This window comes from Neolamprologus brichardi, chromosome 10 (genome assembly GCF_056152115.1).
Source record: "Neolamprologus brichardi isolate AB-2024 chromosome 10, ASM5615211v1, whole genome shotgun sequence".
NCBI lineage: Eukaryota > Metazoa > Chordata > Actinopteri > Cichliformes > Cichlidae > Neolamprologus > Neolamprologus brichardi.
Genome location: NC_142113.1, coordinates 16,416,945 through 16,432,275, shown reverse-complemented (window position 1 = coordinate 16,432,275; position 15,331 = coordinate 16,416,945). Strand labels below are relative to the sequence as shown.

General features: G+C 39.6%; 1 protein-coding gene across 2 annotated transcripts; it reads right to left on the bottom strand.

Moving 5' to 3' along the window:
- Positions 1 to 1,455: 1,455 nt before the first annotated feature.
- On the bottom strand, positions 1,456 to 13,338 carry LOC102794458 (transcriptional coactivator YAP1-like). Of its 2 annotated transcripts, XM_035911692.2 has the most exons (9): positions 12,831 to 13,338; positions 12,272 to 12,501; positions 10,298 to 10,497; positions 9,394 to 9,548; positions 7,000 to 7,101; positions 6,657 to 6,760; positions 6,315 to 6,433; positions 5,845 to 5,945; positions 1,456 to 5,553 (listed from the first exon to the last, which is right to left on the bottom strand). In XM_035911692.2, exons 2-9 carry the CDS (start codon positions 12,470 to 12,472, stop codon positions 5,375 to 5,377), a joined length of 1,161 nt encoding a protein of 386 aa, XP_035767585.1. In that variant the 5' UTR covers positions 12,473 to 12,501; positions 12,831 to 13,338; the 3' UTR covers positions 1,456 to 5,374. The 2 variants fall into 2 exon arrangements, with proteins under 2 accessions (XP_035767585.1, XP_006800089.1); XM_006800026.3 differs by lacking the exon at positions 7,000 to 7,101 and having other exon boundaries at positions 12,831 to 13,336.
- Between the last annotated feature and the right edge of the window lie 1,993 nt (positions 13,339 to 15,331).

Genomic DNA, 15,331 nt, shown 5'->3' with positions numbered 1-15,331 from the left:
AAAAAATCAGATTGTTACATGTGTAATTTTACACAAAATGTCAGAAACCTGCACAAGTCATGAACAACAATTTATACCTGATGATTTTTTTTTTTTTTTAGTTAACCTTCTGAGGTCAAGGGTATAATTGGTGATTTTTTTGGCTACTTTTGGTTTTACATTTGTATTTTTATCTTCAAATTGTTTTGTTTATTTATGTATTTATTTGATTATTTTACCTTGCCTTGCTTGGTATCATTGTTTTCAGCTCAATCTCACATGTCTGAATTTACAGTTATTTTTCCATTGACATACTGTATTAGCCCAACTGATCTGAAATCGCACAAAAAACATAAAATCCTAGTAACAGTTAGCAAATTATTTTCATAACTTGAAATGCAATGATAAATAATAGATTATGAAAACCTATGTACACATTTTGTAAACAATAAAGTTATATACAATTATTTATCTAAAAATCCATGAAAAAAAATACATGCTTGTCTGCAACAAGACAGAGGAGAGCACCACAGACCCAAAACCTGCAGGCCTGACAGCAGCAGGCATGCAGGCAGCAGCAGACACTGTCTCCAGCATCCACCTGGGGCCAGTGTTTACATTGCAATCTACCTTTGTGACATTCATTAGTGCCTTACTGACACACAAATCGAAACAACGAATATACTAACTACACAAGACAACACAACACACTAACTGTACACTCCACGCTAAATGTCACAAATCTGTAACATCTCGAAACTTGCTCTCTCTATGTGTCTCTGCCATCACTCCCAAAACTTTCCCCTCTTCCTAAACAACCATGTTAAACTGGTCGACATGGTACATTTTTCCATCAATAGAAAGGAGGGGTTTTTTTTTTTTCTCTTTTTTTTTTCATAATGTCATTACAAAATGATTTATAACCGCTTACACAACCCCAGAGAGTTAATAACACTCACCTTCATTTCATTTCCAGAGTGTAACAATTAGCCACCTGTGTGAAATCTGAAATGCAGATGGTGTTGTTCAAAATGTGCTCTGGGACAATCATAGGCATTGGTTGCTACTGAAAACAAGAAATAAAGGCGGTCTAAGATGGATGCGCAGCAACAACCGCTTCTTTAAGATCGTTGCTGATGTCTTTCCTTCTAGGCATTGTGTTAATACACACCTGAATGCTCCAAAACTTCTGCTTTTATAGAGGTGCCCACACTTGCTGATGATCAGTTAATCTAGTGAATTTCATACCCTCTTAATTCCTATGGATGCAGTAAGTTTTTCAGGACTACTTCTGCATTGTGGCTCAGTTTTTGTTAATGGAATGAATCATTTATTACTGCTCCTTTGAGGTTGTGTTTAATTTTAAAGGCCTGCTAAGGACTGGATAAATTTATTGTTATTTAATACGTAAAAACCTCAGAACTGTAAGGGAGAGAATTTTGTTTGGTACGAAAAGTACAATACAAACTCAGCACATCACAAGAAACAATGTTTTTATTTAGGGGTACATAAAAGTTTGTTAAACAGAAACTCCTTTAAAATGATTACAAAGAACATTTATATAAATCGCATGCATAAAAAGGTATAAAATAAGTCTGATTGCGTCCAAACTTTCTGTAAATAGGATAACAAAAGTCATTATATGTAACATACATAGCAAGTGTCATGCATCCTCAGATAAATATTAGGCTAGGTAGTGTGTTGCACTATGTGTACGAGCAGTAAGCCGCTCAGTAAGTTTGGTACTTAAATTTTAGGAAACATCACAAAACGTTGACTGTGGGGGAGGGTTAATTATACCTTTTTACTCTATACTGTATACCAATAGATATATTTAACAATGCTGGTTAGAGGAAATTCTTTCACCAACAATTAAAAGCTTCAACTTTAGATAAAATATATAAACACACACTGCAGAAACAACCGAGCAGTTAAAAAGAACAACAAAAAAACCAAACAGATTATACACTTCTTACATAGCTTTACTAATAAGGGAGAATTAAACTGCTCCCCTGCTGATACTTGCCTCCTGCATTGCAACTTCAGATAGCCTTTTCAGTTAGAGTACAATATATACTACAAACACAGCATCCGCATTTAGTATTTTTCTTTTTGGAGAAGTCAGAACAGGATCTTTGATTTATGCTGAAGTCCTTTTATGAAGCACGACACTTTTCGCTCTCTACAGTGTGGCAGCAAATCAATATCTTATTAGCACTAAAAAAAAGATTATTTCTTTATGATAATATTGTATTTTTCCTACTATTCCAGGCATCTAATGCATTCCTATCCATGCAAAACTGCTGGCATGACGTTTCTTTCCTGTAAAACCATCTAATCTACATCAAGCAGCTGTAGACTGTGAAACAGGTTAGTTGTTGCAGTGAGCTGTAATGATTATTAGCCTAAATTAAATTTTACTGGTTAATAAACAACAAGCCCAAATGAAAGACTGCATCTTCTACAAGATATTCTAAAAAGAATATAATGTAAATCAGACACATGACTTATCGTTTCATTGAATATGAGAAAATCAAATAGCCTTTGACATCCTCCCCATTAATTTTGATGCATTTGCAATTTAGGAAACTAAGGGGTAACACTGGATGCCTGAAATAGTAGAAAAGTGCATCTGAAAAATAAGCAGCAATGATAAAAACTGTAGCTGATTTGCAGTTGAGAAGTTCAAACTTGGCTTGCATGTTTTTTCTGTGTGGAGGTGTTGCTTTGGTGTTATACAAGGAGAATAATTAGGATCGCCTCAAGCCAAAAAAGGGAATAAACCAGTTTAATTATCAAAGCTGAAGGAATGCTGGCAGATGATTTAATTTATGTTAGAAGAAAAAACCAAACAAAGAAAAGGAGTGGACAAAGCAGCCACACGCTACGCAATCCAATATAACAAACCTCTAACACATACTTGTGAAGTTTCAATCGAGTTCTGTGTGCACAAAATCACGGGAATAAAATGCAACCTAACATGGAAACAAGACAAGTAAAACCTGTATGTTAGTAACTGTATATGCAGAGATTTTACGTCAGAGCGGTGTCAGGGTTTCTTTTTAAAACAGAGATGGGCTAATTAATTAATAAACTTCATCAAATAACCAGATGAGTCGGGATTACCGTTTGCCGGGGGAAAATCCTGTATTGGGAGACATTGCGTTACACTGATCATGAGATCATTCACTGAAGATGTTCTCTGTAACAGTTCCTCTCTGTGTGAGGAGGACTCCTGAAAGACTATAGTCTTCAAACTAAGACTCCTTTGTATGGTGGCATCACTCTGTAGCTCTTTTTATTATTTTTATTTAATGGCAGACTTTGAATTGTCAGGTCTTTAGACAAAGTTTTAATACTTCTGCTTGTGAGGATTTCAAACAACTGTTTTTAAGGTTTGGAAGTAAATGTGACTCCTTTTAGCATCTTCATTCATGACAAATTCTATAGAGTCACACCACAAGAGTTCATCAAGTCCCTAAACCAGAACAGTGGCAGCTTTTCAGCAGGGGGTCTTTAATCAGGTATAACGCACCTAGTGTTAGTTATTGAGTTTGATTGCTTAGTTCTGACCCTTGCTAGGAATGTTTTGTTGATGTTGTTTTTAGCACTCGTGTACATTTAAAAATCTGAATTTTGAGGCTGTTTTGACGTAGTAACCCACTAAAAGTGTGTGTGTGTGTAACAAAGTGTCGTATCGCTTCCGTACCACTTTTATTCTTTTGAAATGCTCTTTTTGTGAATTCACTCTGTTTTTTAAAGTAGCCCTAATATGCTGTTGTTATTTTTGTGAATGTTGAAAGGATCTTATTGTAGCGATGATGTCTGTGTGTTACAAACATGATATCAGCGGAAGAGTAAATGGGGCTGCTCTGTACTCTTGTGTAATACCACTTTGAACCACAAGGCGGCGCACTGTGTCAGTGTAGTCTCTACTCTGTGTGAGCTAATCTGCTGAGATCAGCATGAGATGTTCAAACATGATAAAAGTTAGTGTTGGTGTGACATGTGTACAGAATTCATGCTGCTATCATATTGAGCCTAATAATTTGGGTAAAAAAAAGTCTAATTTTTAAAAAAGAAACATTAAAGTTCATATGTTTGGATAGTAACACAAAATATTTTGAAAAACACATAAAATAATGCATTTCTGGGTGTAAGAAAGCTTGTTAATGGCACAGTTTTGGGGTTTTTTTGTAGTTGATAATTAAACATACTACCTAAAATTTTTAATTATCTCAAAATTTTAACTTAACTTGGAACTTTAAAAATTTTAAAATCTAAATTTTGAGGTAAATTGCAACTTAGATCTGCAAATTCTTTCTTTCTTTCTTTCTTTCTTTCTTTCAAGTGACAGAAGCAAACTTCCATTTTGTTGCGTGGACAACTACACTAAAATTTTATTGTAAAACACTGCCACCTTGTGGTTAAAGTTTTTTACAATTACTTTTTGCATGCCACACCATGTACTGGACTTCATGATATTGCTAAACAGTTTGAGGGTCTTTCTAAGCAGTTCAGGCTTTTCCTCCGTTACTCATCTAACTCACTATGTAACACATGTTACCCACTTGGCAGTTTTGCAGAGCCCAAAAGCAAGCACGAGGAACTAGTTAAATCCAGATGCAGTCCACCCTTATATCACCAACAGAGTTGGTAATTATAAATGTACCTAACGTTAGAGTTCCTCGACCGGACAGAAACATCATTGACATAAGTTAAAAACTATAGGAGTGCTGTGATTTTAGCCTTACATTACATGCAAAATGCTCTCTGTGAGAGAAAATAAACTATTGAATTTAATCCTAATGTGAATAATGCTTTTCTGCTTGCACCCAACGACTGTTAAAAAACCTGTTAACTTCATAACCTGTTTAGTGTTTCCTTGCTTTTGTCATTTCAACCAACCAAACAGAGCAGCCTTTTAGTGACCATCTTAAAGAGACAGGAGTGTAAATGACAAAGCATTTTTAAAAGTACAGTTTGAGAAAAACAGCATTTTAAAAAAAAATCATTTATAGATTTTTTTTCTAGTAAACATTTAAAATAAAATTCTGAACCTGTAAATGAGTATAACAGGGGCACTTTAAAAGTTTGTTACAAACCAGCTACCAAGTAAAGTCTAAAAAGAATGGAGTGTTATTAGAAAAATGAAAACATGGATGTTCTGTCGTGCTTCTCTTTAAAACCAGGGCCAAAAAGAGTAAAATACCAGCAGCTTACCACCTTCTTCCTCAGGATGTGAGTAGTGTTAGGTTATCCATCACACAACGGTAGCATATTCTCTCTGTAATGTTGTTCTGTACCACCTTTGGAGCCAAAAATCCACCAGAATTCTCAGTCACGTTATGGAAATTTGATGCCAAATTACATTTGGACCAGTGGCTGGTCGTGTCTATAGCCAGGTGAGCAGGCTGTCTCTGTCCATGTGCGAGCCGGAGAGAACGGTCTCCATGTCCATCAGCAGGTCTGAACTCAGACCCTCTGGGATACAGGGCATCAGTTCCTCACCCTCGGACATTGGGAGCACGGGCATAGAGTCCTGCAAGGCCATCGAGGGGGGCTCCGAGTCACCTGAACGAATCAGAAAATTGTTGCTTTAAATCAACAAAAGGTTCAAAAGATTTCAAACTGCACTGAATTTCAGTTTCACTGTCAGTGGCTTAAGTTTCGACACATTTACTCTCACAAAATAACCCCAACTAAAAACAAAGGATGCTAGGATAAGATCTTTACACTATGTTAATCATTAATTTGGTTTAGCTAGAGTGTGGATGGATGATTAATCAAAAGCCTTATTTCTCCACCACAGAAACCCAAGTCTGTGTTTTTGTGTCGTGGATGTTGTGTGTTTAGGTACATTACCAGTGTCCATGTGCTCCACAGAGCTCAGCATGTGGTCTGTTGTACGGGGTAGGCTGCTGACGCTCAGACCGCTGTCAGTGCTCTCATTGCGAGAGTGAGCGCTGCACAAAGAAACATGCAAACCACAGTTACCTTGTTTTAGCATCTCAGCTCACAGTAGACTTTAAAGAGATTACAGATACATCAACTTTTTCTGGTGACTGAACTGCCAGTGCCTTCTGGAAATATTAATTTATGTAATATTTGTTTGCAGGTGGTGACCACAGATCTTTTTGTTGGCTTCCCACTTAGTGGACATGGAATTACGATGGTTTACGTTTCACTGGACAGATTGATCTCCCTGAAATTTAAAAGGCTTTTGTTATGCTGTGAAGATCAAGTTTATTATTTTTTTAATTTTTTTTGGCGGGGGTAAACACTTCTAAATTTCTTATGAGTCAACACCCATGACTTCAATGATCACCACTCACCCATTAAGTGTAGGTTCGTGGTTCGATGCTCTGATCCTGACATCCAGAGACGGGACGAGTGTCTGTGCGCTCCTGTCGTGGTCCATCCCACCAGGCATCTGGCTCCTTCCTCCTACATCCTGAAACGCAAGACGCACACACCTACTTGTATGACTTTGTGTTACACTCAAACTGAACACTGCAAAAAACTAAAACTTCATTATGGTCTAATTTCCTGTTTAATATATAGCACAGGATAACTAAGTAAGCTAAAAAAAAAAACTTCTCTATGCAGCAGCTTATGGACACAACTGTGCAACTTAAAGTGAAGCGCAAGAGTTTGGGCGCAGTTTGACCCCTGACCTGTGGTGCGATTTGCTGAGGGATGCCTTGCTTGCATCTGAGCCTGTCCTTTTCCTGACTTTGCTGCATTGCCATGCCGAGGATGCTGGGGTTCATCTTCTGAGCTGTAACACAGAAAACGACAGGAAGAGATGCTTTTTGAGAATTACCTGAATATTTTTCACAACATTTTAGCATTTACAGTTATGAGGAAAACTTTTCAAAACTTTGCGATCTTTCTTTTTAAATTTTTTTTTTATGGCTGCCACAAAGCAACTTGTGATGGTGGACATTGGAACAAAATAGTTCTCATTGACAAACAAGAATTGTCAATTTAGGAGACACAAATTTGATAGTGTGCTACCTAGACGCGGGTCGACCCATGTGGTGTTCTTATTTATGTGATCGATGTAGTACATCTCTCCATCTGCAGTCACAGCCTGCTCCCAGCCTTCAGGCAGTGGACCTGAACAGCAGTGAAAGTACACAGTGAGAAGGCAAATGGTAGATGGAGAGCATGGAGTACTGAGAGAAAAAAATAATAAAAAAAAAAAGAGTAGAATATGGCCCACGTCCTTTAATTTCCGTGTTGTCTCTAGTTTGTAAAGATTTTATGGATAGAAGTGAAGGTTAGAGGGTAAATACTTACAGTGTTTCCTGTGAAGGAAAAATATTCTAATCTGTGTGAATCCTCTCTGAATGCAGTGCGTTTAAGGCATTGGGGAGGTGACTACTATCACCTCGTTATGGTACTGTCCACTGTCCCGGGGTGGAGAGACAGAAAAGGACTGCACAATTTTCTTTTTCTTGAAAAAATGCTTTTGTTCACCCAAATTGCAACAGAAAAATATAGAAGTCCCCTTTACAAAAGCACCATCACCATTTAGGAAATTCTAGAGACCACATAGCAGAAGGTTTTTAAACAGGAACAAAAGGGATTCTGACCGATTACTGTATATGAACAGTTTCTTATACAATTTTTAACTTCATGATAGAAAGGAGAAACAAGCTGACATAATGTAACAATTTTTTAAGGTAGATTATATTATTCTAATCTGCTGGTGATTATTGAATAAATACTGATGTCGCTTCAATAATCACGTCTTTCTTTTGAAGTCATCTGGAGGACTTTAATTTTTGATTTTAAGGTCTTTCTCACTGAACGCAGCAGGAAAAGTTACAGTAAAGTTACATTCAGAAAATTAAATAAGCAAAAATAAATTTACAGTTAAACTTTTGTTTTGAAAGTTTAAAGGGGAAAAAAATCATAGTAAAAAGAAAGTACTTCCCCCTACAATTTTATATCTAATATAAAATATATATATAATCTAATAAAAACAAAAGCAAATGCAGAAGCAGTGTGTGAGCATCTACGTATGATACAGCAGATTGTAGAATAACTTTTAGCAGCATGAACATTTTACTGTTGAGTTTACCAGTAGTCACTGTGGAGGAAGTCTGACTCACTGTTACAATGCTGAAGTAACACATTCTGTGGCTGCAAAATGAGCCCAAATCATCACTCCTCCACTGCCGTGCTTGACAGTTAACGTGAGGCGTTTGTGCTGATATGCTGCGTTTGGCTTTTGTGAAACGTGATTGTGCATCATGGACAGATATCTCTACTTTGGTCTCACCTGTCCAAAGGACATTGTTCCAGAAGTCTTTTGGTTTGTCCAGATCCACCTTGGCAAAGCCGAGCCATGCAGGCTTTCTCCTGGCAACCTTTCCAAACAAGCCTTACCTGTTCAGTCTTTTTCTAACTGTAATGCTATGACCTTTAACATTTAATAACCAACTGAAGCCTATCAAGTCTGATACGCAGCTCTTTTTGTTGCGGTTTCTCTAAGCGTTGCGTAATCTGATCACTGTTGGGACATCCACTCCTGAGAAGACTGGCAACTCTCTTGAATATTTTCCACGTGTGAATTATTCTCACTGTACAATGAAGACCTTATATAACCTTGTATAACTTTATAATCCTTTGCAAATCGATGGCCAGAAACAGCAGCTTCTCTAAGATCATTGTGGTTGTCTTTGCTCAATAAATACTCACTCATAGGTGCTCAAACATGGTGTTGATCAATTAATCAAGTGCATTTGCTATTACTTCACCTCGAATTTCCTAAGGAAACAGTCAGGGTCTACTTAGCCTTTTCCCCACACACTGCTTCTGCATTTGAATTATTTTTTTTTTAAAGCAGTGACACGATGTAATATGTCATGTTTTGTTGTTGTTCATCTGACGTTGTATTTAACTAATTTTAAGACCGGTTGATTTTTATCATTTTCTGACACATACATGTAAGAATGTACACAGGAATCTCTTATTGTGCAGCTGCATCAAAACGCAGCAGTGTACTTTGTTTCATGCAGTCCCACATGCTGTCTCCACGCACATTTACAGTCAGTCTGTCATTTGACTCGTCAAAAAAACCAAAAGAAAATATATAAATAATTGCAATTTGGGTGAACTGACCTTTAGATTTTAATTTATTTAAAGATAAGACGGTCCAGTTAACTGGAAAACCTGCATCTAAGTAAGGAAAACTCCTGATTTCTCTCGGATGAAATCCAAGAGTCCCATCTCTGTGATTTTGCTCCCACCAAAATCACCAGAGCCACCGAAAGGATAAAGAAATCCCACTCAGCAAAGACCTGATCCACCGGAGGTGGAGTTATTATCAGAAGCAGGTCTGTGCTTTTCAAAGATACTGGACGGCGAGCTGAGGGTTTGTAGGAGCTAGCAGAGTGATACCTTTCTCTGGGTTGATGTTTTGTGGTTGCGTTGTAGGTGCTGGGTTGCTGAGGGAGTGGGCATGGACCGGAGGGCCAGAGATGGGATGCTGAGCCGCAGCTGACTGAAGCTGTGCCAGGCGAGGGTCATGCCAAGTGGTTGTCTTATCCAGGTGACTGAAAAAACACAACAAGTCTAAACGTATCTGTGACTGTTAAACTACTGTAACCTGCTGGATAAGGAGCCTCGGACCTGCTTTACCTGTACGACCAGACGCTCACACACTCGCACAATCACATTCACACAGACAAATGACAACATTTGTGCTGCTGTAAACTACAATGACCTTTGTCAGGAGTGTCAGCTGCCAGGCCATGTGCTCCTGTGAAGTTACAACCGCACTGGTTGCAAAACTAGTCAGAACATTTTCTGGCTGCATGCAGCTAATTTGTTTCAGGCCTTGGTTACAGCAGCACTCCTGCATGCCTCTCCTCACTGTTTCCCATCACTTTTTATCACATTGTTTGCACTGCTTTCTGTTGCAGGAAAAAAATCTAGTGAAAAATCTAAAGAAACGTTTCTTGGTGCAAATATAGTTAGCTTTGAAATGGGTCAGTTTGATGATCCACGGAACCTGAACTAGTATTGATGATTTTTATCATATTTTTACAGGCAGCTGTCAAGCAAAAGTGCAGCAAATGTGACTGTAAATTAATCACTCGAACAATCAGTGTTATCAAACTCTTATAAGATGCCACCTTGAGATTTGGAAAATTGTGAAAACCACTTGTTGCAACACAGGATGAGTGCCAGTGCACAACAGAGAGGATTGGAACAAGATGAACGGGGCTCCTCCTACACAACCTTTATAATAACCTGCAGAGCAGGAGAGATGCAACACAGATAAACTGAAGGTTAACCTTACTTGAGGAAGTAACGCTGGCCAGTCGGTGTTTTGGCCATTTCCCAACCTCGGGGGAGTGGCATGTCATCAGGTATGATTGGTGTTGCTGCTACATCTGCTGCTTGAGTGGAGAGGGAGTTGACAGGAAGGGAAGCAGGGGAGGAATGGGCGCGGACGTGATGAGGAGCTTGGGAGCCGCACACACCTCCATCTGAACTGGCCTGACGAGAAACAAGCAGGGTTAACAACTCTGTCACGAAACCACAAACGGCAATCAGAAACATAAACCGACCGGATGGACAACAAGATCTGGAAGGAAACCAGAGTGAGCACTAAGAGGAAGAAGATTTAAACCGGTCATGTTCAAACTCAAGTGCTACGCAGTGCTGTGCACAGTATTAGTGTTGCTTTCCACACAGTTGTCCAGATGTTACTGCTGATCAAGTCTGACACACTGCAAGAATTCTCATGTTTGAGTCACATCTACAAATATAAGAAACCGTTTAAGGAGGTATGACTGATGATTGTGAAATAAATCAGAGTGTTATGCAATTTTAAATGATAAAGATACTTTGAAACAGACAGGTGCTTTGTAGTCACAAGAAAATCCAAATGTTTCTCCCTGTGGCTTCTGTGAATCTCACCAATACCTTTATAACATATAACAATTTTCTTACAGCTGCTCCATCTCACCCTGTTCCTCTGTCACACCAGCCCTCTGGATCTCCTCCTTCAATGCATCTACAAACTTCCTCTTTTCCTCCTGCCTGGCAGCTCCATCAACATCTCAGCCTTGCCTCTCTAACTTTGTCTCTATTTCTCCACTCATTTCTAATCTTCTCCATCCTGGTCACTCCCAAAGAAAATCTTAGCATCTTCACTTCTGCCACTTCCAGCAAACTAACATGGTAGAGTTAAGGACATATCTGAAACACCTTAAATATACAAAAACAAGGTGAATCTTTAACAGATAATCATTTAAGGTTTTATGCATAAAGTGAAATCCTTGTCAACTTACAGTTATACATTCAAAGTTGGTAAATTCCTACCTTTGATAATTTTGCAGTGTAACTTACAATCTAAAAAAAAAAGGCACCCACTTTTGCATAAACCTGAAAACGTCGAGCCTGTCACACATAGGGAGCCGTGCATCATTTTGCAGCACAGCTGGACTGTTTACTGTGGCCAGAAGGACTACAAATATAAGACAGCTAACACCACAGGTTAAAACTATCTGTGTAAGAGTAGGAATCATACAATTATCAGTCAACTCATATCATTTTCTTAGAGTCTCAACACAAAATACTGAACTCGGCAGGCATTCGGCAATGAGAAAAATGGAAAACAATCCAATAACCTCGGTAAGACAGTCAGTCAGGACAGACACTGTTTTGAACCCTTCTTTTTTTTAAAGAGCAATATTTTACACTTGTATTACGAAGCGGCAGTCTGCGATAGCTGGCTGACATTTCTAAGACGTCTCGTTTTGACACTTAGATAAACAGATGAAAGCATCAGGAAGTGTTTGGTGTTTTTGCACAATAAATCCTCTTAAAGTAAACAACTTCCCTTTAAACCCTGAGCTGCAACCATTTACCACCCATGTGGAAGCAGGAAGGAAAGCAACAAGATTCCCCAGGTCTTATAAAACGTACATGTCAAGCTGTTATTTACCCACAAAGCCGCTCCATTTTTACTTACTTTTTTATATTTCTAATATTTGTTTTGCATGTGTAAAAAAGGAAAAACCTAAAGGATCAGAATGTAATGCATCAGCTCCATGTGTTTCTAAAGTATTCACCCTCCCCCCCCCCCCCTCTCCTGCCTGCTCATACAGAACATGTCGTGTCCCCACTCTGTCGGACTGCAGGTTTTTTGGATTGCTTTGCATCACTGTGGTCACTGCACAGCTGTGATTTGCCATGAGTGTAAGAGTGTAATGCAGAGTCTGCTCTGTAAGCCTGCATAGTGAGAGAACAGCGGCTGTTTTAGTACTTGTCTGGAGTGGCCCCGGGGATCTGGCTGTCTGAAGAAGGAGTCCGGCAGCTTTCTCATCCTCATGGGGAGAGATGAAGGCTGTTTGGCCGCGTTGGGGTTCATCACCGCCGTGAAGAGGGCCTCCAGCTCCGTCTGCGAGTCCCCGCGGACGTGCACGATCTGCTGCCCGGCCGGAGGCGCGCCACGGTGCGCGTCCATGTCGCCAAAAGTTCGCTGTCGAAACAAATCTGTCGAAAAAGTGAAATAACGTAAACAAACGAGGAGAGAAAACCCCCCACCAGGCCCGCTGAGACTAGATCCGTCAAAGTGCTGGAGTTATGATCGGATTTGTTTACACTTTTTGCCCACCAAACCCCCCTTCCCCAATCACCACCAACACCACCCCATTTGAACTTTTGCGTCGTTGTGAGTCTTTTCCAATCTCTAATGTCTCGGAAGTAAATCAGATGTGAACAGATTGCCAATCATTCTGTAAAGAAGTCGAAAGAGCGCATTTTAAAGCACGGATCTCAGAGCAAACTCATTCTCAGCGGTGGACAACATGCCTCCCACATACCTTTAAGCAGCCAGACCGTTTCCCCCCCTCTCTGTGTATTCCTGCAGAGGAAAAAAATAAGTCGGAGAAATCTCAGCCGGGAAAACAGTCAGGAGGACACCCAGGTTTGACGCAAAGTCTCAGCCGAAAACCTCCCAAAGTAAAAGAATAAACGCATAAATGGAAGCTGGTAGGAGAAGAGTGGTTTCTGCGAGACCTCCAAACTTTTTTTTTTTCACATCCAGCTTTCAGTCTAGATTCCCGTGATAGTGCGAAGGGGCGGGGTTGCAGGCTTTAAAGCTGCCGCAGTTGCAGGGGAAATACTTCACTCCTAGGACCGACGTGTGAACTATCAATAAGAAGGAACAAAAAACGACTTTGAGTTTTTTTTAACACCTCCACTTGGATCATGTGAGTCACTTTCAGCCCTTACAATGGACGGAAATGAGCGTCATTCTACTTTCTGCCTAGATTTTTGATTCCAGTTTGTGCGGTTTTCCAGTGCAGCTGATGAAAGTAGCACAGCGCCAAATGTGGATAAGGAGGGAGGTGGGAAAGAGACAAGCGCAATAATATACTTTCAGGGGATAGGTGGGTGGGGGATCACTTCTTGAGTCTGGGCCTGGGTCTCGTCTGGTTTGGGGGTTGGGTGGGGAAATTGGGAAGTTGTACTGAGAAAACATCCGCCCCTGATGAGGCCAAGCCAGCCGGAGCCTGTTTGTCCCGTGCAGGCACGCAGGACACAGCGCCTGCCTCTAGTGGAAAACACGCGCTACAGTGAGCTCGGAGCTCAGCTGGCCAACAGATTGAATTCAAGAAAAATGTCTTTCTGGACTGCAGTGCGTCCACTAATTCAGTTCACTATAACCCACCAAAGGCAGCAGCTCACACGGGGGGCGCCCGAGTCTTATATAATGACCTAATAAACTTTGACTTGACGACTTATTGATCTGAATAAATGCTTGACTTTTACATTTTAAAATAGTGAAAAAGTTAGTTTGAACTCATGCCTCGTGAAAAATGTAGGCCAATTACCTGATTGAGCTTTTTTTTTTTTTTTTTTTTTTTTAAAGTTAAAACCAATAAAAAGTATTTTTCCATTCTGATTGTTTCTGTAAGCACATTTTTATTTACTTCATAATGTTTTACAGTCAAGCACGGGAGGTTTTTTCTGCATCGATCACCTTTTAGAAACCAGTTTGTTTACCTTCAATCCAGTCTGATTAAAATACTGATGGAGTTATTAGGCTGCGTAAAGTTATATATTATCAAAATATATAGTTTGGCTTATATATTGTATGTTTCTCCCCTCTGTTTAGTCATTACTTTAGAGAAGTGTATACAATTTGAAGCCCATTATTTTACCAGTGAAGTACAAAGATAGCAGCACGGTGTAACGCATACGTTTACCACTGTGAGCACTGAAGTGCTGTGACGGCCTTCTGTCTGTATACATGGGCAAGTTGCATAAGCTGAAGGTGAAGAAAAGGTCAGCAGACACTTTTCAGACACTCTGCTCTCTCACAGACACTCACAGGCTCAAATATCTGCGAGTCCCACTTTGCTGGCTAAACTGAGTGACCTGCACTGCTTTCATGTGAAATAAAAGTGTAAGTATTAGCCAGGCTAATTAAATGCACTTGATTAACTGATAACCAGTAAGTGCGGACAACTCTAAAAAAGCAGATGTTTTTGACAGTTTGCTGGTCTGGACCATTCAGGTATGTTTTAACACTACGCTGCTAGCTTCCCAGGAGTGGACGCCCCAGCAAATTCACACCAAAGTCAGACAGTGAAATGCTCAGAGAAAGGGTAAAAAACCCTAGAGCTACATCTCACACTCTATAGACCTCAGTTAATAGGTTAAATGTTAAAGTTCATGAAGGTAAGACTGAAAAAGGCTGAACAAGCATGACTTTTTCGAGGGTTTGCAAGGAAAAATCGCCTTCTGTTTAAAAGAGTATGGTAGCACAGCTTACGTTTTACAAAGCTGGATCTGAACAAACAATAAGACGTCCTTTGTACAAATTAGCCTAAAATAGAGATATTTGCACATTAGCACAAACACTTCATATTAAAGGTCAAGCAAGGTGGTGGAAGGGTGATGCCAGAGCACCTGGACACCTCATTGAGTCAGTCATGAGCTGTATAAATCACGTGAAGCCATCTGTTTGACAGCTAAAATTAGGTCAGAAAACAGGACAATAATCCCAAGTACAGCAGCAAATGGCTGAAAAAGAAAATAATCAAATCAAAAATATCAAAGTGCTGCTGCAAAGTCCAGACCTCATTTTCATTAAAATGCTGTGGTAGGACTTTAAGACAGCTGTGCATATACAAATATCTGCAAACCTCAATGAACAGCAGCAAAGAATGGATGAAAATTCCCTCCAAGCAATGTGAGAGACTGTCACACCGAAAGCCTCAAGGTATTGCTGCTAAAGATGGTGTACTTACTTTTTCACAGCACTGCACAGACTGTTTTTAAATGTTTTTAAATGTCAGGCTTAGGACATCACACA